This window comes from Cervus canadensis, chromosome 6 (assembly GCF_019320065.1).
Source record: "Cervus canadensis isolate Bull #8, Minnesota chromosome 6, ASM1932006v1, whole genome shotgun sequence".
Classification (NCBI taxonomy): domain Eukaryota; kingdom Metazoa; phylum Chordata; class Mammalia; order Artiodactyla; family Cervidae; genus Cervus; species Cervus canadensis.
Window position 1 is genome coordinate 15,825,127 of NC_057391.1, and position 22,483 is coordinate 15,847,609.

Sequence of the window (22,483 nt, forward strand, 5' to 3'; positions counted from 1 at the left end):
GGCTCACTGGAAGTGAAACTAAAGCTGAGTGCTAAAGAGTGAACAGGGGCGGGGGGGGGCGGGCGGTTCAAAGAAAGATGCAGGGCATTCCTGGCTGGAAGAGAAACACATAAATAACCTAAAATCAGAGTGTGGCCTCTCAGGGCATTGGAGGCATGTGTGACTGGTGTGAAAAGGTGACTCTAGAGACACAGAGCTGCACCTGGGAACCAATTAAGGAGCTCAGACACAGTGCTGAGCACAGGGCCATCGAGGCGCTCCAAGCAGAGGCGTTCCAAGCAGTGCCCCTCCAAGAGCCTGTCCACGGTGGGGACAGATGTACAGCTTAATGTCCTACACAACTGTTATCCACCAAACTAGGGACCCAGATCATGTCCAATGCTCCAGTGCACAGAGCCGCAGGTCTCTGCATGTCAGTTGAGGTGGGACCTAGAACCTGGGCTCAACACAGGCAGTCTCAACCCTCTGAACTGCAGCTCACCCCCTAGTATTTCCTCCTTGTCCCCCTGCCCCTCCTGGCTCAGGTCAGAACCCGGCCTCTGAATGTCACTCCTCCTGAGTTTCACTAGCCTGCTTGGCCTGAATCTGAGCCTGACTTCGGCACAGGAGGGGACGGGCCAAAGAGAGGCTGCAGGAACTGGGACTTCAACAAGCTGGAGTGTAGCTCAGTTCAGCTCAGTTCAGTTGCTCAGTCGTGTCCAACTCTTTGCGACCCCATGAATAGCAGCACGCCAGGCCTCCTGTCCATCACCAACTCCCGGAGTTCACTCAAACTCATACCCATCAAGTCAGTTATGCCATCCAGCCATCTCATCCTCTGTCGTCCCCTTCTCCTCCTGCCCCCAATACCTCCCAGCATCAGGGTCTTTTCCAATGAGTCAACTCTTCGCATGAGGTGGCCAAAGTATTGGAGTTTCAGCTTTAGCATCATTCCTTCCAATGAACACCCAGGTCTAACCTCCTTTAGGATGGACTGGTTGGATCTCCTTGCAGTCCAAGGGACTTTCAAGAGGAGTGTAGGGAGGTCAGGGCAAAAGGGAGAACTAGGTGGGCTGAGGGAGGGAGATGGAGGAGGATGTGCCTCTTACTCCGGGCCTTAGCACATGCTGTTCCTTCCACCTCGAACACTCTCCTCCCCACCTCCCTTGGGCACGGCACCTCTTTGTTCTTTGGGCCTTGGTTCGGCTCACTCCTTCCAAGAAGCCTTTGCTCTGATTCCACTCCCTGGGTAACATCTCTACTGTGTGGTGTGGCATCTTTTGGTTTGTGCCTTCACACATCTCATCCAAGTTACAGGCATTAGCATTAACCTGCTGGTATCTGCCTTCCTTTTGGACTTTTACCAGAAGGTAAAAGAATCTGCCTGCGATGTAGGAGAGCGGGGTTTGATCCTGGGTCGGGAAGATCCCCTCTAGAAGGAACTGGCAACCCATTCCAGTATTTTTGCCTGAAGAATCCCATGGACAGAGGAGCCTGATGGACTACAGTCCATGGAGTTACAGAGTCGGACACAACTGAGCAACTCACACACACACACACACACACACACACACACACACACGCACACCTCATGAAGTGGCAGTTGTCAGTTTATGTGACTGTTTCTCCCGGCTGGCTGAGCACACTGCAGAGAGGGCAGGCATTGTGTCTTACTGATCTTTGCATCCTAGCACCTAGAACTATGCCTGGCATATGTTCGGTTCTCTACATAGAAATGTTGGTGGGATGGATGGGTAGATGAAAGGATGACTGGAGAGATGATTAGATGAGTGGGTGGGTGGATGGATGGATGGATGAGTGGGTGACTGGTGAATGGATGGAAACATGGGTAAGATGGGTGGGTGTGTTCTAGAATGTTCTCAAGGCAGGATACTGGTTTCCATGACTCTTGTCGGCCATGGCCCTTCCAAGAGGAATTTCCTCACCAGTCCTCTAAAAGAAGAGGCAGGAATCCTCATCCCCTAGATGCTAATCCTTGAAACAGTACCGTTCAGTCCTGCCCACGAAGCGGCTCCTTCACTGAGGATGTGGTATGGGTTTAGGGGAAGGGGAGGTGTGAGTCGCAATGTTGGCTCAGGCTGTGTGACTCACGGTGAGTTATGTACCCTTAATGGGCCTTCACTGTCCCATCTATCAAACTAGGGGCCAAGGATAGATGTCTCTTCAAATACAAAAGTTCCAATTTTGGTGTAATATTTAAAAACACTTCACGAGTTCGGTACATTTTATAGAGTACATTTCCTACTGTTGTCACAAAAACATCAAATGATGCCTAACCGCGCAAATGAAAAAAGGCTCATCATGTTTGTTTGTTATACATTAAAAATAGTTCATTCTCAAACACTGTGTTCTTGAAAAATAAAAATGCACACCCCATCTCCATGGGAGAGTCCATGGCCAGTTTATAACATTGAAGTCTTGCCAGTCATGCTTCCAGCTCCAGCTCTCTGTATCTGTTCCTTCCTGCAGACCCTGTGATTTAGGACAGTCACTGCCTCTGCTGGGGTCGGGGCAGTGACTCAAAGAGGCCTGAGAGTGAATCACTCTGCCATTGTTACAAATGGCCTGGACATTTGCACAGTCTGATGTGACCTGAAACCACGAACACTGTCTTCTGACGACCATGTCTTGTTTGTTTCAAAGATCTTGCTTTGAGCAAAGGCAGCGTGACCAAGCTGGAAGAACTTCAAAAGTCAGCCCCTTCTCTGGGCTTCAGTGACAAGCCTCAGGACACCCCACTTGCCCTGAGAAACAGGATAAGCTCAAGCCAGGGAAAGCTCAGCCTTTATTCACTGGTGCTGCCCTGGCTCTATGATGTCCTGGGCACTGTCTTCGGTCAGTGAAACCAGTCTAACTGTGTGGACAAGCAAACAGGAGCACTGAAGAGTTGCAAATGCTATGATCAGTATGAGCCTAGATTTTTGCAGGAATGGTTAAGGGGTGACTTTGAAAAATGCTTGGCAAATGGGACTTCCCTCGTAGCTCAGTTGGAAAAGAATCGGCCTGCGGTTCAGGTGTCCACCTGCAATGCAGGAGTCTTGGGTTCGATTCTTGAGTTGCTAAGATCCCCTGGAGAAGGAAATGGCAACCCCACTCCAGTATTCTTGCCTGTGAAATCCCATGGATGGAGGAACCTGGCAGGCTAGTCCATGGGGTCACAACTCTCAGACATAACTTAGCAACTAAACCACCACAGGAAAATGCTATCAAGGTTTTCTACTACTTTGTTGACGAGGAGGCAAGGGCAATCTTGGGGGATTAGAGATGGAAATCAGGTTGTGCACAGTATTTGGGTCCCTCCCTAAAGATTTGAAGAGGCCTCCCAAACCTTCAAGTGCAGAGGAATCACCAGCAGAGTCGCGAGAGGTGGATATGGCTTTAGTAGGATTGAGTTGGGGCTGAGAGCCTGTAAAGTGGAAAGTGAGGGAGGGGAGCGGTGGTGGGTTGGGAGGCGGTAGCGAGGCAAAGACAAGCATGCGCAGTGAGAGGCTCACGGTGGAGAGGCTTGTGAGCTTGTGTCAGGACAGTCCCAGCGAGTACAGGCAGCCAGCCGAAGGATGTGTTCCCAACTGCACTCTCACAGGTCAGGTGTCTTTCCTTGGTCTCCACTGGCCTGAACTGAATCTTGGTCATCTCCCCATGCTTAATCGTGCCCATAACCTCTTGGTACAACAGCCTTTCTGAGATGGTCTTCCCCTCTCAGCAATGGGCCTGACATTGGCCTTTACTCCCAGGAGCCAAAAGTGGAGGGGAGCGTTCCAAGACATTCTTCCCTTCTACCCAAGGGGACCTGCAACCCTCAGGCACGCAGAGAATGTTCTGGCCGAAGTCTCCCCCATTTGGTCCCTCTAGCCCTCTGTGGTGAGGATCAGACTTTGAGAAGCAAGGAAAGTGTGGTTCAAAGGGGTTTTCCTTTACTCAAGTTTGTGCCACGAGTACAAGACAGAGATGTCAGCCGAACACAGCCCCAGATGGGCCTTCTTCCTACATGCTGGAAGCTTCTCTTCTGTAAGCCTGACAGGAAGCCCAGCTCCAGCTAAGTGACCCCAGTATGTGCAGTCCAGCTGTCCTTTTGAGGCTTAGAATAAAGACTGCTTTATCTGGATGGTCACTCCTTTTTTCAAATGTTCAATCCCCTTTCTTGAATGAAGTAACGGCAGACAATCGTTTTTGTGCGCTGATTTACAGTGACTTTGGCAGGAGTTGGAAACCACATTAGTCCCACATTCTGGAGATTTAGCTCATGGCTGCATGATGCCCAGGAACCTGGGAATACCCACCCCCCACCCCCCGCCCCCAGGCCAGTCCTGCCTCCCCGAGGGCATTGCCCCCATTTCCTATCCTTTCTGTAAACCCCTCCAAAGTGGGGTTGCCTCACAGCATCTGAAGTTAAGCTTAAAAAAGACGGTAGTGGTTTTCAGGGTCCTGATGGTCATAGACACTTTGCAATTTCTCCGCAAGTTCATCACATTTCATTTTTTTCCCCCAAAAAGTTGGGCAGTGGCAGTTATACAGGACACCGTTGTTAACTGTGGACTTCACCTCTGGGAACTGTCCTGAGGAGACCCCCCCTGCCCCACCCCGCCTTAAACTGGGGAGACAGCGCATGACTGGGGTCATGCAAACACTGCCTTTTTAACTGTCCCGCATGATCACTTTCTAGGAGCGGGGGCAGCATGGGAATGCTTTAAAAAAGCAGTGCTCACATTTACGGATGACAAGCGAAGTCACCCAGGACGTGGGCTGACAGCACCCCACCCCTCTTCTTGGGGGTGTGGGGCGGGGGGGAGAATGGAGAAAAACTACTGGGTGAGGGGAGCAGGGGGAGGAGGAAGAATTAAAACACAACAATCAAACCAACCTTTAAATAGTAACTTTTAAAAATATAAAAACAGGTCATTACAATGACTTTTCATTTTCTTTTTTTCTTCAGGAATCAACTTGTCTTCTACCCTCGCCTCCCTTGCGGCAAGAGCCTTAACAACAGGTGGTGGCTAAGCATCTGAGACCCAGAGAGAGACTGAGAGACAGGAAGAGAGACAGACTCTGGACACCCCTCCCCAACCTCAGAAAGGTAAGGGCACCCACCTTGCCCTTCTCTTCGGCCTCCGGAGCCAGGTAGGGGGAGGGGCTCACCTGGGAGCAAGAGCATTGGAGAGAGGTACACTGGGAACCCCCCTCCCTTCTCACCAGACAGAATCACACATTATAAAATAAGCCATAAAAATGCAGTATAAAAATTATCTTCCATATGCTACATCCATGGAGAGCCCACCACCAGGACTCGTAACAGCCTTTAGCTTTTCCTTAGAAGAAAAAAAAAAAAAAAGACCAAAGGAAAAACAAAACAAAAAACAAAATCCTAATACCTCAGAACATTTTGGTACCAAAAAGTGGCACCTGCAGGAGCTGATATTCTACCTGTAAGCTGTTTGGGCTCCTAAGAGAGACAGGAAGCCAGGAGAAGTCAGCACGGTGCACCCCCAGAGGAACCCCTTAGACTCCGTCCTGCAGGTTAAATACACATTTTCCCTCTAAGCAGACAGTAAGGGGTCAGAGGCAGGAAAGTGGGGAGAAGGCATTTTATGAAAGGACATCACTTCTAATTCTTTTTATTCAAATTAAAAAAAAAAAAGCACCCACATCAGTTGCTATTTTTTTCTCTGGTAGCTCCCTGAGCTGAGTTGCTATGCGTTCCTCTAACTTTGTGTCCTTTTCAGGCAGGTTGTGTCCGAAGATTAAGTAGGGCTGGAGACAGAGTGCCTTTGAACTTCCATTTCTCATCACGACAACCAAGTGTGCACCAAAGAGAGATGGAGGTGGGGGTGGGGAGGGGGAGACAGACAGACGGACAGGTTCAGACGCCTGAGAGGGGGACCAAGAGGCTAAGTAAGAGGCAGGTGGGACTCGGGAGGCCACAGAAAAATTCACCGTTGTTTCTGCTGCCGTCAGCCTGGACGGGCACCCATCTCAAGCTCTGCCTGTCCGTCAGTCTGTCTGGAGCTGGGTCCTGACATGCCTTAAGACGATCCCCAGGTCCACATGGAGACACGCTCACCCAGGGGGTACCTGATGGCTGACCTGGCTGCCTCCTCCGCCCAGGCGTCTTCTCCCTCTACCACTCCCTCTTCATTCTGCCCGCTCCCTGCCTCCCCTCCCCAGATGGGAACTTCTGTTTAAAAAAAAAAACAAAAAACAAAGCCACCACCACGAGTGGATTACAAATACAGCAGGCGAAATACACGGCTGGCGTTGCCGGTGGGAAGGGGCCTCCTCCCCCGCGGACCAGTCCGAGATAGGAGTCTGTTATTTACACTTTTCACAAACCTTGTGCGCTGCACAGTCGGGGACGTGAAACCCTCCCCCACTCCCTGGTACAAACGTGTGGTCCACGCTCCAGCGTCCCCGAGGCGGGGCAGGGGGACACATCAAAAGAAAGGGGAAGGAGAGAGATTCACGAGGGTGTATGTGAAGAGCCGGAGCCACGAGCCTCCAAATAAATCTATGTGCAGCCTCTGCCAGCATCGTGACGGGAGGAGGAGGGGAGAAATCCATCGGAGTCCGTGAGACACAGGAGTCCATGCCCAGGAGCCCCGGCCGTGACGGGCGCGCCCTCTCAGCCCGCCGGAGCGCGGTGCTGGGCCGCTGGCTGCCCGTTCTCCGTGTCTGCAGGGTCTCCCTGGCACAGCCGAGTCTGTGTCTCCCAGAGCGTGACAGCCCCGTCACAGTCCTTGCTTAGTAGATGACCTCATAAACCGTGGCCTTCTTGTCACCAGAGCCTGTTACAATATATTTGTCATCCGCCGAAATGTCACAGCTCAAGACCGACGAGGATTCCTTAGACTGCAAGAGGAGAGAGAAAGGACAGAAACTCACTTTTTGGGTACTCAGCACTCTCTCGGTGCTCTCTGAATTCACCCGCCCTCTGCCCAGCCTGGAGCGCACGCTGCGAGGCCTTCAAACACAGCCCTTCCCATTAGAGGGGCCCCTTCTACCTGCTTCCCCATAAGGAAAAGCTCATTAACTGGGCCAGATGTGATCTTTACAGTCAGCTCCGAGCAGCAAAACAGAGCACTTGAGTGTGAGCTTTGCATCCCGAGTTTACAAACAGGAAGAAGCGTTTCTGAGCTGGGAGCCGGTATCAGTGGGCCAGGCCCTCAGTCTGGTGAGCTAAAAAAAAAAAAGGACTTGCACCTCAACTTTGAACATCCAGTGTAACCAGAGACTGTTGAAAGTTACATGTGTGATGCACCAGATGCCAGATCTCCAGACTGCATCAAGAGTGTCTTACTGACTTGGAGAGCAAGTGCGTGTGACTATGTGTATGTACGCATGACTTTGTGTGTGTCTCTCTGTGTGAGTGTATACAAGTGAGCGAGGGAGAGTGCAGCATCAGGTCCCAGGTTTTGAAAACTCACAAAAAGCCTCTTCCCCCTCTCTCACCTCCTTCTGGATCCTTCTCTGGCCCCATACCTCAACTTACTTGAAACCAGATGACACAGCTCAGAAAAAAAAAAAGCTTCCCAGTTTGCTCAAATGCCTGGTGCACCTCCTGTGAGGGCTCAGCGTGCAGGCCAGAGCCAAGAGCATGTTTTTATTCCTCCTTGCTCTAGAAATCCTACAAGAGCCCCTGCTAAAAGCCCTCGCCCCAATCGGTCAGACGCCACTAGCAGCAGAGTATGGGTCCCGCTGATGTGCCCAAGTCCAAAACCGCGCTGCTGAGAAGCCGTCTTGGACCCCCAGCAGGTGGGGGTCAGGGCAAGTCCTGCTCTGCATCCCCTATCCCTGCCCCATCACCGTGGCCAGGCCCGGACTCTCAGCAGAATCAAGAGGGGCACTTGGAGGGCGGGTAGTACCTGGAATATGCTGGCTCCATACGGAGTCCTCCAGGCGTTGAGAAGGTTATCTTTCCCAGTGCTCACAAACCACTTGCCTGCAGGCAAAAGAAACATCAGGTTGTGGGCGGCTGCCCTCTAAAGCAAGACCCGCCCCACACATGGCCAGCCATCATGGAAACGCAGTGTGACCCACTAACCAGCGCTGGGCTGACTCTTCCCTTGTGAGAAGCGTTTTGTAATCAAGACACCCACCCCACTACCCTGCCACACACACACAGACACACGGACACTCAGATACTGCCTTTCTCTGCAATCAAGGGGAGGGGTGGGCAGGCTGGGACAGAGAAAGGCAGGATCTGCAGTTAATCATAGGGATTACACTTCCCCAGAAAATTCTTTTTAAAGCCACCAAGCTCAACTGACCCATCTCGATTCTACTACTGAAAGATGGCAGGAGGTACTGGGGATGGCGAAGCTCCAAGCGGCTGGAGATCCAGCCAAAGGCGGTGGGTCTCTGCAGGCATGTCACCAGAGCTTCGCCTGCGTTAAAGCTCCAGGGCTCCTGAAGCCCTGGGGGGTGCCTGCTATTCCTTGGTCCATAAAGACCTATTGGGGCTCAGAGAGGCTGGGACCGTCCTAAGCTACACAGCTAGTCAGTGGGCCGGCACAAACTCCAGTCCAGAGCTGTGGCCACCGAAGCCCACGGTCCAAACCGCCTGGAGGCACTGCCCGCGGGGCTGGGCATACTACCCCTCTGCCCCGGCCAGCAAGGTCTGGCTCCGGCCTGGCGTCACAGGCGCCCGGTACCCTGAGGCAGTATCTGCATCCTCAGATGCGGGGCGGGATGGGGGTACTGGTCTGGGTCAGGAGGCTGGTGCTGAGACCGTGCTCACTTAGGGGGGCTCCGGCCCTCGTCTGAGCTCTGAGCTGCGTCCCTGCACGGAGGGCTGGCCAGGCTCCTGCTCCCAGGCCCCCGCGCCCCAGGCCCCCGCACCCCAGCCCCCGCTGCCCCGGCCCCCGCTGCTCAGGCCCCCGCACCCCCGGCTCCCCAGGCCCCCGCGCCCCGGCTCACCGCAGTAGGCGAACTTGAGGGACAGCACGCAGCTCTCGTGCAGGTGCAGCTGGTACTTGTCGGGCTTGGTGTGGTGCAGCACCTCCACGTTGCTGCTCTCCATGCCCACGGCCAGCCACTCCCCGGTGGGGCAGTAACCCAGCGAGAAGATCTGCGCGGGAGGGGAGGACAGAGATCGGCATTCTCCAAAACCACGGTGGGGGCGGCTGAAGGGGGGCCAGGACGGAGAGATGGGGTGCTCCTCCACGGCCCTGCTCAGGAACCCTGTGGGCTGTCTTACTGACTCCCTCCCCCGGCACCTCCCCACCTGTCGTGTGCAATGCGAAGGCCCCCTCTCTCCCCCTCAAGGGAATAGTGTTTTATCCCCAATCAACTTCCCAGGTGAGGAAGCTGAGGCTCAGAGAGGTTGCTGACTCTAGAAAGTAAAGTAGCAGAGCCAGCATTCAAACTCAGGGATGACACAGATATTTCACTTTCAAAGTTATTCTCTAAGTCTCAGTGACTTTACCTTTCCTTAAGAAAGATATGAGTAAATAAAACACTAATGTATTAAACATGCAAGATTAAAACATTAACACAAATAATACAATAACAAAAGATAGTACCTAGGATTTATAGAATGCTTTCTATACCCAGGCTTATAGCCAAGGCTTTCAGAGGGACCATTTCAGGTGCTCACACCAGACCCATGAGGTAGCTATGACTATTCCCATCCCGTGAATGAGAAAACTGAGGCCAAATGCTCGATGGCAGAGGAGCTGGGAGTCAAGTCTGAGCAGCAGGGGCAAGTGCGACCAACTCCAAAGCCTTGTGGATTCTATTTCATGGCCACTTCCTCCAGGAAGCCTTCCCAGATGACTCAGGTTGGTCTCAGGTCCATTTGTAATGATTACGTGTGAGGACCCCTTGGTACCCTGAACCAGCCACTGAGACCCAGGGAGGGAAGGCCCCACGCTGCTCCAGTGGATGGGGAGGCGGGGTCTCAGGCACACACCTGGGAGGTGAAGTCGTGCTGCTGCAGCTGCCGGCCCTCCCGCAGGTCCCACGAGCGCACGGTGTTGTCCAGGCCTCCCGTCCACAGCTTGGTGCCATCATGGGAGATGTCTATGCAGCTGGCCCCGTCCGTGTGGCCCTGGAACTGCCTAGGAAGGCCAGGCAGGGGTGAGGGTAAGCCCCAGGGAAGCACTGACTGCTATGTTGACAGCTGTCCCAGGGAGATGCCAACTCTGTCCCAGAAGAATAGTAAACTGTGGTCCACGGTCCCCCAGGGCCTCTCTCCCACTCCACTCGAGCATCTCGGCCAGGGCCGGTACTTGCATGAGCTCACAGGAAGGCAGGACTCAGACCCAGCAGCTTTGCTCCTGAGGCCCCACACTTAAGCTCCTCCATTCCGGGCTGGACGCCTCTTCTTCTCCCCACGTTTCTCCGAGTCTCAACTTATCTGAGAGTTCTGCCCTACCAGGTCTGCTCCAGGCCCCCTCTCCCCAGAGCTTTGTGCAAGCTCCTGATCCACAGAGCCCTCCCTCGTCTGCCTGTGCTAGGCACCTGGCACAAGCCATCATTTCACCTGGGTGCCCTTGCCTGTGCCATCCTGTCCACACCCCAGCACCTCAGACAGGCCAGTCACAGCCACGATGCCAGACACGGCCAGCACGGCCTCCCCAGGATGAGGACCCCCGCTCCCTCCTGTGCCTCACCTGACCAGGGTCTGGTTGTGCAGGTCCCACACGGCGATGTTGCCGTCACTACAGCAGGAGAAGCAGACCTTGGCGTCAGGGCTGATGGCCAGGGCGTAGCAGGCCGGAGCCGAGGACGTCAACTCAGCCTTGATGCGTGGCGTGGGGGAGGCCAGGTCCCAGATGGTGAGCGTGCTGGCCTCGCCGCCCACGATGAGCGTGCGCCCGTCGGGGAGCAGCTTACAGGAGCGGATGTAGTTGTCCCTGTTCTGAAGGGGGAGGGGGCAGCGTTCAGCACCACCCACCCCTCCTCCCGGGGAACTGCGAGAGTCCCGTCCAGCAACACCGAGCACCCTCGCCACATCTGCTCACTTTTTGCCCTTATTCGCGGCCACCAGGCCGACCCCACTGCTCACTTGTGACTTTTTAAACTTTCATTTCTTCACAAACCCCTGGAGACCAGCATCATCTCCCCTTACAGACAATGAAAGCAGGGCTCAGAGAGGTTTGCCAGGTTGCCCAAAGTCTCCCAGTCGATACAGGGCTGCCCCTGGCCAGGTCAATGGGGTACCGCCCCAGGCCCCAGCTGCCCCGCTCTTCTATAACAGCTAGAAGGGATGCCCGCTCTCCTATAATAGCTAGAAGGGATGCCCGCAGCCCCGGGATCCTCACCAGGCAGTCCAGCTGGGAGATGGGGCTCTTGCTCCCTGGCTGGCTGATGTCCCAGATCTTCACGCAGCCCTTGCCTCCTGTGTAGACGTGGCGCGTGGGGTTGCTGATGGTCACCGCACACACCACCTCCCCGTGGCTGAGTGTGTTGATCTGCCGGGCGTGCCTGGGGATGCCAGGGCCTGCCAGTGCGTCGTGGGGGAAGGGCACAGGCTGCATCTGCCCATCGGCGCTCACATGGAAAGAGTAGGCTCTGAAAGAGGGAGAACCACGTTTCTGCCATCTCCAGTCCTCTAACAGTTTCCTGACTGGCCCTATCCCCTACCTGGCCTGCCTGCCTCCAGGTGTCCCCTGCCCTGATCTTAGGAAACATGGTAACCCCAACCTCCTTGACCTGGCTCCACCAGGGCATAGACAGCTTCATAGTCCTGCCTTGACTTCTGCCCCTGCTTATAGATCCTCGCTCCAAACCAGGCCACTGACCCCTCATTGCCTTGGAATACCCTTTCCCACCATCTATACAATCCCTAGCACTCTGACCCCGGAAAGGCCCCAGCTTGAATGCCACCCCTCCTCTAGGAGCCAGTAGTACTAGGGAAGAAAATCTGTTTGCTCCCCCAACCCTAAATGAATCACAGGGTACACATGAGAGCTGGGGTGAGCCAGTGTGGCCCGCCTGCTGTTCCAGGTCACACGAGTGCCACCTCGGCTAGAACCCACAGGAACCCCAGGGCAGGGAGGATCCATGGAATCCGGATGTGAAACGTTCCTCCCTTCTCAGAGCCCAGGGATCACAACCTCAACCCCAAACCCCCTCCCCTTCCTCTTTCAGAGGGAGCCTGGGGGCAATCAGGAGTGCATCCAGGCAGCCATCAATGGGATTGCAACCTGGCTCAGGGGTACCCCTAGAAGGGCAGACACGTTTCCCCAGGGGAGGTCCATCTGGGCAGGGGATGGGTGGGTGGGTGGTGTGCTCTCTGCCCTCCCCAACAAGCAGAAAATAAGTAGTCAAGGCTTACGGTTTTCCACCAGGAATGGAGGCGAGGCTTGAGGGCAGGCCTGTGGCCCGCATGGGGGGGTGAGGGTCAAAGCCAACCTGTAAGGCAAGACAAGGCCAGCCCTTAGCGAGGGGTGCCGCTCTCCGTCCCCCACTATACAACGCCCCAGCCCCAGCTTCCTCCCCCGCCACGTCCTGTCCCACCAGCACCACACGGCCTCTTCAGAGCCCGAGATGGTGAGCAGAGCAGAGCCCCCTGTTCCAGCGACAAGGCCCGGGCCCTCTCAGTAACAGCAGACACACCTTGGTATAACACACGGGCAGCCCCACGGGCCAAGCCCCTGCCTCGTGAAATCACCGTGGGATTTCCCACCCCAGAGAGCCCGGAAAGACGGGTGAAAGCCCACTTCCCAGATGGAGAGGGGCAGCCCAGGGAGGCTCTGTTGGTTGGGGTCCCATGGTGACAAAAGGGCGGGGGGTGGGAACCAGGTCTGTGACCCCCAAGAGTGTTCTCCTCTGGTTCCTCATGAACACTCTCCCCCAAGGCAGCTGCCTGGTCACTGGACCCAGAGGGCACCCTCTGCACATAGGAAGGGTCTCTCTGACCCACTCCAACTCCCCTCCAACTCCTTTCCCAGCCCCCCGCCCCGCCCCCCACAAAAAGGAGCCAAAAGGTCTACGTACAGCTCCAAAGCTCACCATTGGCGATCGGCCATAGGCAGCAGCGGCGGCGGCCGCAGCCGCGCTCATCTGAGGCGGGATGTTGTGGAGGCCCGCATAGGCGCTGGGGCTGGTGAGGGAGCCGTTCATCTCGTGGTGGCTCATCATGGCAAAGGGCGCGGCATAGGAGCTGGTGATGGAGATGGGTGTGCGCAGGGCCGAGGCTGCAAGGAGGCGGACGTAAGCTGGCATGTACCGCCAAGGGGAGAGGGTCCCACCCCTTTCATCCAGCAAAAGCCCAGGCCACCAGGCTGCCTCTGGCCCAGAAGCAATCTTTCCTGTGTTCTCAAGCTATCCACTCCAGGCAGTCCTGCTGGGCTGAGCTCACCTACCAGAGATCCCCATATTCACATCCAAGAAAGTCTGAGGTGAGAGATGTGCCCGCCTTTTTTTATAGAGCAGGACTCAGAGTCCCAGAGAAGAGCATTTTTCAGAATCTCACAGAACTAACAATAAAGGCAGACAGACACTGATGGTGTCCCGAGCTGTCTGAAGCTCCTTCCACACGCTGATTTCAACAGTGGCCCCAGTAAGCCCTGACGTGAGTGTTGAAGCAGCAGGCCTTCACCTCGGTGTCAAACCTGACCAAGTCCCGCAGAGACAGGCCCTGGGACAGCCCTGACTCTGACTCCCTGCCTGGTGCCCTGGCCCATCTGTGCAGCTCCAGCCCCGGCCCGCACAAGCCCTCCCCTCAAGCACAGTCAGCTCAGCCCCATTGTGCCTACCCATTATACCTATCGGGTCCATGCCTGGAGGTTTGCCTGGCATCGACCGGAGCCCCGGGGTCGTGCTGGTGCCAGGAGTTGGGGCATCATTCCGCGGGGTTGGCGTGTTGGACTTGAGTCCAGGGGTGGAGGATTTGTCATTCTGCAAGGGGGAAACACAGAGACCAAGGGAAGCTATGAAGATTCCTTTCTCCAAGAGCTGGGCACCACATGAGGCCTAGTTCTCAAATCTTCTGCCACACAGCCCCTCCATTCTTGCCCAATCTTGTTTGGCAGGGACTGTGCTCATTGCTCCCATTTTACAGATGCAGCAACTGAGGCTCAGAAACAGTAAGCACAAGGTTCAGCCTGTGAGTGATATAGGCAGGACGTGAACCCAGGCCAAGCCCAATCCATGTGCTTTCTGCTCCACCCCTTCACCTTCTAATCAGCAGCACTCCAGGTCCAGCCCTTTTCCCAGAACTTTTTCCCTCTGCCCCAACCCTCCCCAGCCCTCTCCTAGTGTCTGCGGTGCCAGGGGCAGACCCCACATACATGACCAAGGTCTTTGGTCTTGGAGGAGGGCGTGCTGCTGGAGGAGGCCACCGAGGCGGGGCTGGTGGGGGCGTCCTTCTTCAGGCCACGGGCCTTGTCCAGCCCATTTTCAGGAGGGGAGTGTGCCGGGCTGACACGGGGTGTCGCAGGGTCCTAAGGACACAAGTAAGGCAGAGATGTGCTAAGAGCTATGACGAGCCTGAGTCTTCTCTGGTCCCACGTGGAGGCAACTGGCTCTTAACGACCTAATCTGACCCCCTTCTCATCCCAGAGACGGGGGGACAGAGGACAGAGTGGGTGGGTACGTAGAACCTGCTCAAGATTGAACATGAGTTCAGGACTGCATGCTGGGCAGCTGGCCCTCTTGACTTCGTGTAGATCCTTTCTAGCTCCTCATTCCCAGCTGAGGCTGACCCATGGGGTTCACCACCCCCAGACCCCAGGGATGGTGGGGAGAATAGAGCTGACCTAGAGGACCAGGGGAGCCGGCCCTCCACTGGGATCTTCAGAGGTCTCTCTCTCTCTCTCTCTCTCTCTCTGGAGACCCATCCTAGTAACCCAGCGATGTGAACGACTCCCCAGCCACCAAGCAGCCAAGCCCTGTCTTCCTCCTCCTGACCAGCCTGATGCCCCCCATCCAAAGGCCTCAAACCCGGCTGGGGCTGCCGATAATGCTGCAATAGCCGAGACACAACAGCTCCCACCCGGGACAGGAACCACCTCCAACTCCCCACACAAAGAGCCACCCTGCGACCGGGAACTGCCCTCACCTCATTGGAAACGTCCACCACCAGATCATCACTCTTGTCCCCATCACTGTCCTGCATGGAGAGAGAAGCCAATGAGAGACCACACCCACCCCAGACGGAGCCCAAACCATCCCATTTCCACCAGCCAGGAGCTGAACTTCAGCCAAACCCCAAAGTCCACACTGTCCCCACTCAGCCCTACCAGTGGCGGCCTCCTCTTTGCTGGTGCAGCCTCCTGGCCCCGGGGTCATTCGGCTCCCACAGCCACTGGCAGCCTCACCCACACCTGCCCCATTATATTTCTAAGCTCCCTTTAACTTGTCCCTCTGGAGCCAGACACCTCTCTCCAGCTGGCCTGACATCCGCCATCATTTCTAAGCGCGCTGGTCTCATTCCCTCATGTCCATCACAGTGTGGGAGGGGTGATTAGCCTCGTCTCCCAGAAACGCAGCTGAGGCTTTGGCTGAGTGGTATGCCCAAAGCCCCAGAGCAGCCAAGTGGCTGGACAAGAAGGGCTGGGCCCAAAGGCACTGGCTCCCACACCGCATTGCCCCCTGCCCTCTGCCCAGCCTGGCACACACAGAAACCATGACCACCTGCAGGGTTAAAGTATGAGAGAGGGCCCCTAGAGCAGACCACAGATTCTGGGGGGCCGTGATGGTGGAACGGGGTTGCTGGCCCATCTAGGAAGGGGCCCCTAACTCTCCCCAGACCCCACAGAGCCCAGGGAGACCTCTCTGCTCACTTTCTGGCTGTGGCCCACATGCTCAGAGCGCATGGATCTGTGCAGGCTTCCCATGCCCAGGCCACCTGCCCTCCCCCGTGGGCCACCTCTCCACCCCCACATGGACCAGGTCCTGGGGCGGGGGAGGGCTCTTCCTTCAGTCCGGCCAACCCCACACAAACCCCCGCGGAGCCCCCAGACATACGTATCGGCTCAAACTGTCCTTCTCCTCTGCTTTCCGCTTCTTGGCTTCCATGCTGTAGTCTGCAGATCCCCGGTGCTTCTCACTAGCTCGCAGGCTTTCCGAGGGCGACACTGAGTTATTCTGGAAGCAAGGGGGAGACTTAGCGTGAACATCTCATTCATGCATCAATATAGCTAAGTGGGGTGACCCAGAAGGTCAACTGAGGTGTCGTGTGTCCTGCGGGTCTTGGCTCCATCAGAGCCTCACCAGGGAGGGACGCCTTCCCAACTCCCCAGATTTGGTTCCTCTAGGAGAGGCCCTGAGAGCATGACAATTCTCTTTTGTAGCAACGCCGCTGCTGTTAGATAATTAACCTGGCACGAGCCGTTGGCCTCTGGCCTATGAGCCTGTATGCTTCATGAAGGTGGGGGTTGCACCTATCTCCTCTTCCACCCATCTGGCCTCAAGGAATGGATAGCTGAATTTGTACGGAGTCTTGAAGACGGATCTGAGCTGACAAACTGGGGCTATGCAGAATACTTCATCTGCTAAACCTGACAGGCAGGGGAACTGCCAGGCGCCAACAGGCCTCCCCAGTGTAGGTACGCAATGGGGCACTTTGTGTGAATGCCCTTCTGTGATGGCGTGGCCTCCCGCAACCTATAGAGAAACACCAGGGTTGCAATGAAGCAGAAAACACAGCGTCATGAAGCCTCTCCCTCCGAAGATGGCAAAAGGCATAGAAGGCAGGTAGAATTCCCCTCCCCTCTGTGACAATGGCCAAATCCAGGCCCCGAGACGATGGGAAACGTGCCCAGGGTCCCCCAGCGGGAGGCAACTTGAAGAAAACCCAAGGTTTTTATGCCTGGAAAGGACTCAGGAGCTCTCCCTTCAACTACAAAGCAAGTGAGGATGAGAAGAGTTTGAAATTTAAGGCCTGGGAAGAGGGAAGGTGGGCTAACAAGGTAAGGCAGGAGAAACACCCGCCAATGGGTCTGAGGATGGAGTGGCCTTGGAAGTTGAGAGCTTCTCTCAGAGAAGGACTCCAGCTGGTGGTGCGATGGGTGACTAGGGACGACAGGCATCATGTGGCCTCCAACACCCGGCAGGGAGCAGGCAGGGAGGTGCGATGGGCAGGGGTACCTGCCAGCAAACCTCTATGCCAAGTGAAAGAGACCACAACCCCCTCTAGGGGACCACTGAGGTTTGTTCCTTCCTAAGAGACTACACTGGTGGCTCAGTGGTAAAGAATCCACCTGCTAATGCAGGAGACACAGGTTCAACCCCTGGGTCAGAAAGATCCCTGGAGAAGGGAATGGCAAACCATTCCAGTATTCTTGCCTGGAGAATCCCATGAAGGGGAGGAACCAGGCAGCTGTAGTCCATGGGGTCGCAAAAGAGTGGGACATGACTGAGTGACTAAACAAGAATAACACAACAAGAGACTGCACCACACCTTCCCCCGCATCACTCAGCACCCTCTTCTGGGTACCTGCCCTGGATCAGGCCTGGGGATGCATGCAGGTGTGGACGAATGAACAAGATGCAGTCCCTGCCTCTCCAGCAGCTGACCACTCAGCTGGGGCAGGGCAGGGAGCAAAGTCCAGTCCATCCTCATCCCCATGCCCGGGGTGTGTGACAAGCCTACATGGGGACCTGCAGGGATGAGGAGGAGGCCCTCCAGAGGCAGACGGAAAGTCTCCGCACTTCCCCCAGAGGCAGGGGCTGGTGTTCTGGGGGAAGCGGTGCGGGAAGGAGCCACAGAACTTCATTTCCTCCCCTAAGCCGGTTTCTGGGCAGCCCTTCCCTGCCAAGCTTCTGCCTGAAGCAAATTAAAATGGCAGAGTTATCAAGCCTTGAAGAAAATATGGAGGTTATAATGGAAGTGCAGCTTCAACCTTCCCCGCAGCTGGGCAGGCGCGGCAGCGGTGTGCGCACAGCCGCAATTCAATTAGCCGCGGCGAGCGCCGGCAGAAAAATCACCGTCATTTCATTTCATTTCCTCCGACGGCGGCCACCCCGTGCTAAGCAGAAAACGCTCCCAGCCCCTCTGCTCTCGCGTGGGGAGCGAGGAGAGGGGGCGTGAGGCCGCTCCTGTTTCTCCCCGCGACCCAGGCCGCGGCTTGGAGAACAGCGGGTTCTTTCTTCTGCAGTCAGCTGCAAACCCTCGCTGCTACCGGAGGAGAGTCATGTCAGGCGTTTAGCGGCATCGATCCAGCCCGCCTCTGGCTGGCAGGCGGCCAAAAAACTAAGTATTTTTTATTGCTTCGGCTAGGCAAGGAAATATGAATGAAGCTACCTCTAATTGGACTCCAGACTAACCCCTCTGGGACAGCTTCCAGCCCGGCCAGTCGGCCCCCCTCCCACTCTAACATGGCCCTGTCTTTCCTGCCGGGGCCTCCTCATCTGTTGACAACCTGGTTTCCAAAGGGCTTACGTTCGTTTCCACTCCCCACCCCCCCCCACCCCCCACCCCCGCTCCGCCCGACACCACGGCTGCGCGTACACATGTAAGCCCCTACCGCCTGCCCCCCCGGGTGACCAGCCCACAGCCCTCCCGGCCAAGGACGGCGACCCCATTCATTTCCATCGAACTCTCCAGGGGCCCCTCTGCCCTGAGTTTCAACGTCGGCGAGCACTGTGAAGAGCCCAGATCTTGTGGGCTCCTCGTGGGATTCTTTAGCAGAAAGCATTCACAGAGAGGGCGCAAAGCCAAGGCCAAGAGAGATGATGAGGACGTGTGAAGGCAGTGAAGGGACTGGGCAGCCACTGCTCTCTGTGGCAAGTCCATGGTAAGCAGGTAAGCTGGGTGCTGGATCCTGTGCTAAGATCCTGGGTCCTGTGCTAAGTGGGGTCTTCCTAACTAAGCAGAGAGGCTGGCTGAGTAGGAATATTCCCATATTACAGATGGAGAAACTGAGGCCGGGAGAGGCCAAGACGGCTACCCAATGTCCCATGAAGCCGGGACCAGGCTGGACCGTGAGGTGTCCAGCCCAGCCCTCTTCCTGTCTAGGCAAACTACCTCTCCAAAAAGGCCACCTCCTGGGATCAACACGAAAGCAATCAAAATGGATTTGCAGCCTCAGCTCTTCCTTTCTTATGCACCTAGCCATTCCTGGGCCCAAATGGCCTGGATTTCTGAGCACACGGGGCGAGCGGAGAGGGGACACACGTGAGCACTGCGGCTGATGGGAGGTTTAGAGTCAGCCCAGTGGAGGGCTGGGGAGGGGACGTGGGTCGAGATGGAGAAGCCACCCGAGGAAGCTGCTGTTTAGATGGTTAGTTAACTGCCTGACCTTCCAAGTCCTACTTAACACGAGGTAATAACCAAAGCCATCCTAACAGATTAGATGGCCCCAGATACAAGGACGGCGATGAGGAATAAAATAGCTTTGCTAATCGCTGGAGGATTTTTTTTATCCAGACTCCACTGCGCTTATTCAGAAGGCTTATTCACTTGAAACAGAACCTCTGAGCCTCAGTGTGATCAGAAAGATTTACGGCAAATCTCAGAGCTGGCAGACACGCAGGCAGCCTGGCCTTAATGCTCGCTTGCTAGCACTTCTTAAACCAAGTTAAAGCCTGCAACAGGGAGAAACCTCAGGTGTTGGGAGGAAAGGAAGAGGATACAGGATCATATAGGAGACAGCCAACCTGGGGGACAGGGAGGCATTCTGGCCCCAAATGAGAGAGGGACACCAGGGTCCCGAGCTCTGGGGTCAGCCCCGTGACTCCACAACCCGCCTTGGAGGACCCAGGGCTGGCCGGCTGACCTCTCCAGTAATCACCTCTTATATGAAAAGGGGGTTAGTTACAACTCACTTAGCCCAAATCTTCATTTGACAAATGATGGCCCTAAAGCCTGGAGAGATAAAAGCTTGCCCAAGTGAAGGTCAATCAACAGGTGACGACAGCTCTTATTTCATGACAATACCTGCCCCTCCCAGGAGCCCACACAGGGTACCCCCTCTTCCCAGCACCCCAAACGCACCCAACAGGCCCCAGAGTGCCAGCACTTACCGCACTGGATTCTCTCTCTTCGGGGACAGAAGGCCAGGAAAGGAGGAGGGTCGGGTCCCACAACACAGAGAAACAAAAAGAAAGCAAGGTCAGTCTCGTCCAGCTGGCTTTACGCTTTGCTAGCTCACGGGTTTTAAAATGGGCAGTGGCCTGGCTCTCTGAGTCACCCCGGGTCAGCCAAGGCAGGGCCATTAGGTGACGTCTCTCAGTTTGGAAATTAACCGCCCCAATTCCATCGCTTTGCCGGGCCACCAGGCCTGGGTGGGGCTGCAGGGGGCTCTCTGGCCTAGCACTCCCTGCCATGCTGAGAAAGGTGCCAAGATTACTGGTCAGCAGTTTTTAAAGCCACAAGCTTAGGAAGTATCGTGCTATGTAAAATATCTATAGGATCTGAGAGTTGAGAACATTATTGTTTTTTTTTTTAATTAATTATGGGAATGGTTTTTTGGTATGGTGTTTTTATTAATTATCACCCTTCTCTTTCTTTGCCAAGAAGCCCCTGGAAGCAGAGGCCTCTGATTATCTGCCCAGTCAAGCACTAGCTCCCTGATCTTCCTGTCTGCTGCGGAGAGGCCCTCTTCCTCTGCCGGGAGGATCATCCTAAGGCAGAGACAAAAATCTTAGTCTCAGTTCCCAGGACCTGCTACCACTCTCCCCAGTCCTGGCCTGGGCAGGATGGTGACACTCCAAGGCCCCGGTGCCCATAAGGCATTGGCATGTGCCCCAGTAAATATCTAAGCGTAAATCAAACCATCACATGGTACACCTTAAACACAATGTTACGCGTCAATTGCATATCAATAAAGCTAGAAAAAAACATCTGAGGGCAGACCACACAAAGTGGTCCTATTTGCAAAGGGTCTGCTAGGAAGCCAGGCCCTTTCCCATCCCGATAAAACTAAGCCGTCCTGATGCCCTAAGCTTCCTTGTGGGAAGGGCTGAGTGAAGGGTGGGGGGGGTGTTCTTATTCCCCATCTTCCTAATCTTCTCCTTGCAGCAGCACCAGCACCGTCTCTATGTAGTGTATAGCCCCCTAACAAGTCTTTACTTGAGAGTCAACTGGGTACCTTTTCCAAGGACCCTCTATGGGTTAAACACCTGGGAACTTGGCCTTAGTCCTCAGAGGGCTAATGATCTCTGTGAGGATAAGACGTTTTCCAGGGAAGGATAAATGATGATGGCAACAGAGGTCTTGGGACTCCGACTCTTAAACTCCTCTGGGAATTTGAAAAAACCCTCAGCTTGGCCAGGAGGGCCGCCTGAAAGAATGGGACTGGGGCTGACCCTTGGAGAGTGGGCAGGATGTAGCTAGGAAGATGAGAAGGTACTCCAGGATGAAAGGACCAGATGTCTTCCAGGGCAGAGAAGAGTGGGTACACTTCAGGGATTGGGGGGGTGGGCCTGGGGGATGGGGCTCTGGTTTCCACACACCAGGAACTTCACTGATGGATGGCTCCAAGGCGTGCTAACTCCTGGTCCTAGGGTGATAGCATTCGCTGTGTCTGCCCACAGCAGGGCCTCTAGAGCCTCTGCCCACACCCCAGCCGCGCCCCGGCCCCGGCCCCGGGTCGCACCTCTGTGGTCCAGCTCATGGTGGTTCTTCTCGTCCTTCACTGACAGGTGGGCCTGGCTGCCCAGCGCGCCAAGCGCCAGCAGCCCTGAGCTGCTCCCCGTCACTGGGGGGATCCCTGGAGGCTGGAGGCCTGACGGGTGGGGTGGCAGCTGGACCGGGGGGCCGTGTGTGGCATGGGAGAGGTGCTGCGCCTGGAGCTGCTGTTGCTGCAATGAAGTGGGTGGTGAGCACGGCCGAGCCAGGAGGGCGGCCAAGGCCCGGGCCCTCTCGCTCCTCCAGGAGGCAGCAGGGGAACGCGCACCGCCCCCCCCACCCCACCCCAAAGCTTCATCCCCAGCTCAGGCCACATGCTGTCATGCTGGAGGAAGTCTGTTAATGGACTGCAATTTAGACACAAGATTTATGATGGCAAACACCACCTCCTCCCCAACCAGGACAGAATTTCTCAATGTATGATTCCCAGCCCAAGATAAATAAAGCATGCATTTAAAAACCACAGTCATCAGGGCTCCCTCTCTGTGGAGGGCGATCCACTTTTAAGCTCCCAGCGGTCACAGTTTTGCTCATGCTCACATGCCTGCAAACGTCAGCAGCCAGCGTCTCCCACCCTTAATCCCGACCCTGGGGAAGACTCCCTAATTCTGAGGAATTCCACGCCTGCCTTACAGAGCAAGAGCAGCACACAGCAGAAGAGCCCTGGGATCAAGAAGAGTTTGGGGCCAGAGGAATGAGAACCCACGTCACTAAACAGGAGAGCAGACACAGGGTAACAAGAGGGGGGCTTTGGAATTAAGACAGATCTGGATTCAAACCCCAGCCCTGGCACTTACTAGCTGGGTGACCTCAGGTCACTAAGTGATCTCTCAACAATAGCGAACGTTTACCAGAGGGCTTTCCATGGGCCCCTTCTCCCCTACTTTCCCCAAATCTAGACATGTATTAATTCAGTTATCATCAATAGATGGAGAAGGAAAAGGCAACCCACACCAATATTCTTGCCCG

The 22,483-nt window shown here is 55.4% G+C and overlaps 1 protein-coding gene across 8 annotated transcripts in view; it reads right to left on the minus strand.

Moving 5' to 3' along the window:
- Nucleotides 1-4,858: 4,858 nt before the first annotated feature.
- Nucleotides 4,859-22,483, minus strand: part of TLE3 (TLE family member 3, transcriptional corepressor) — a 48,586-nt gene continuing 30,961 nt past the window's right edge. For 2 of the 8 annotated variants that reach the window (XM_043470934.1, XM_043470930.1), the window contains exons 7-20: nucleotides 21,483-21,687; nucleotides 19,909-19,925; nucleotides 15,910-16,029; nucleotides 15,002-15,052; nucleotides 14,232-14,384; nucleotides 13,707-13,839; nucleotides 12,952-13,136; nucleotides 12,275-12,351; nucleotides 11,259-11,508; nucleotides 10,608-10,855; nucleotides 9,905-10,052; nucleotides 8,911-9,061; nucleotides 7,857-7,933; nucleotides 4,859-6,843 (exon numbers count right to left, since the gene is read on the minus strand). In XM_043470934.1, the coding sequence (XP_043326869.1) occupies nucleotides 6,736-6,843; nucleotides 7,857-7,933; nucleotides 8,911-9,061; nucleotides 9,905-10,052; nucleotides 10,608-10,855; nucleotides 11,259-11,508; nucleotides 12,275-12,351; nucleotides 12,952-13,136; nucleotides 13,707-13,839; nucleotides 14,232-14,384; nucleotides 15,002-15,052; nucleotides 15,910-16,029; nucleotides 19,909-19,925; nucleotides 21,483-21,687 (1,923 nt within the window). In that variant the 3' untranslated portion in view covers nucleotides 4,859-6,735. Of the gene's footprint in view, nucleotides 6,844-7,856; nucleotides 7,934-8,910; nucleotides 9,062-9,904; nucleotides 10,053-10,607; nucleotides 10,856-11,258; nucleotides 11,509-12,274; nucleotides 12,352-12,936; nucleotides 13,137-13,697; nucleotides 13,840-14,231; nucleotides 14,385-15,001; nucleotides 15,053-15,909; nucleotides 16,030-19,908; nucleotides 19,926-21,482; nucleotides 21,688-22,483 lie in introns of all 8 variants that reach the window. The other 6 variants (XM_043470932.1, XM_043470928.1, XM_043470933.1 and 3 more) reach the window with 3 other exon arrangements.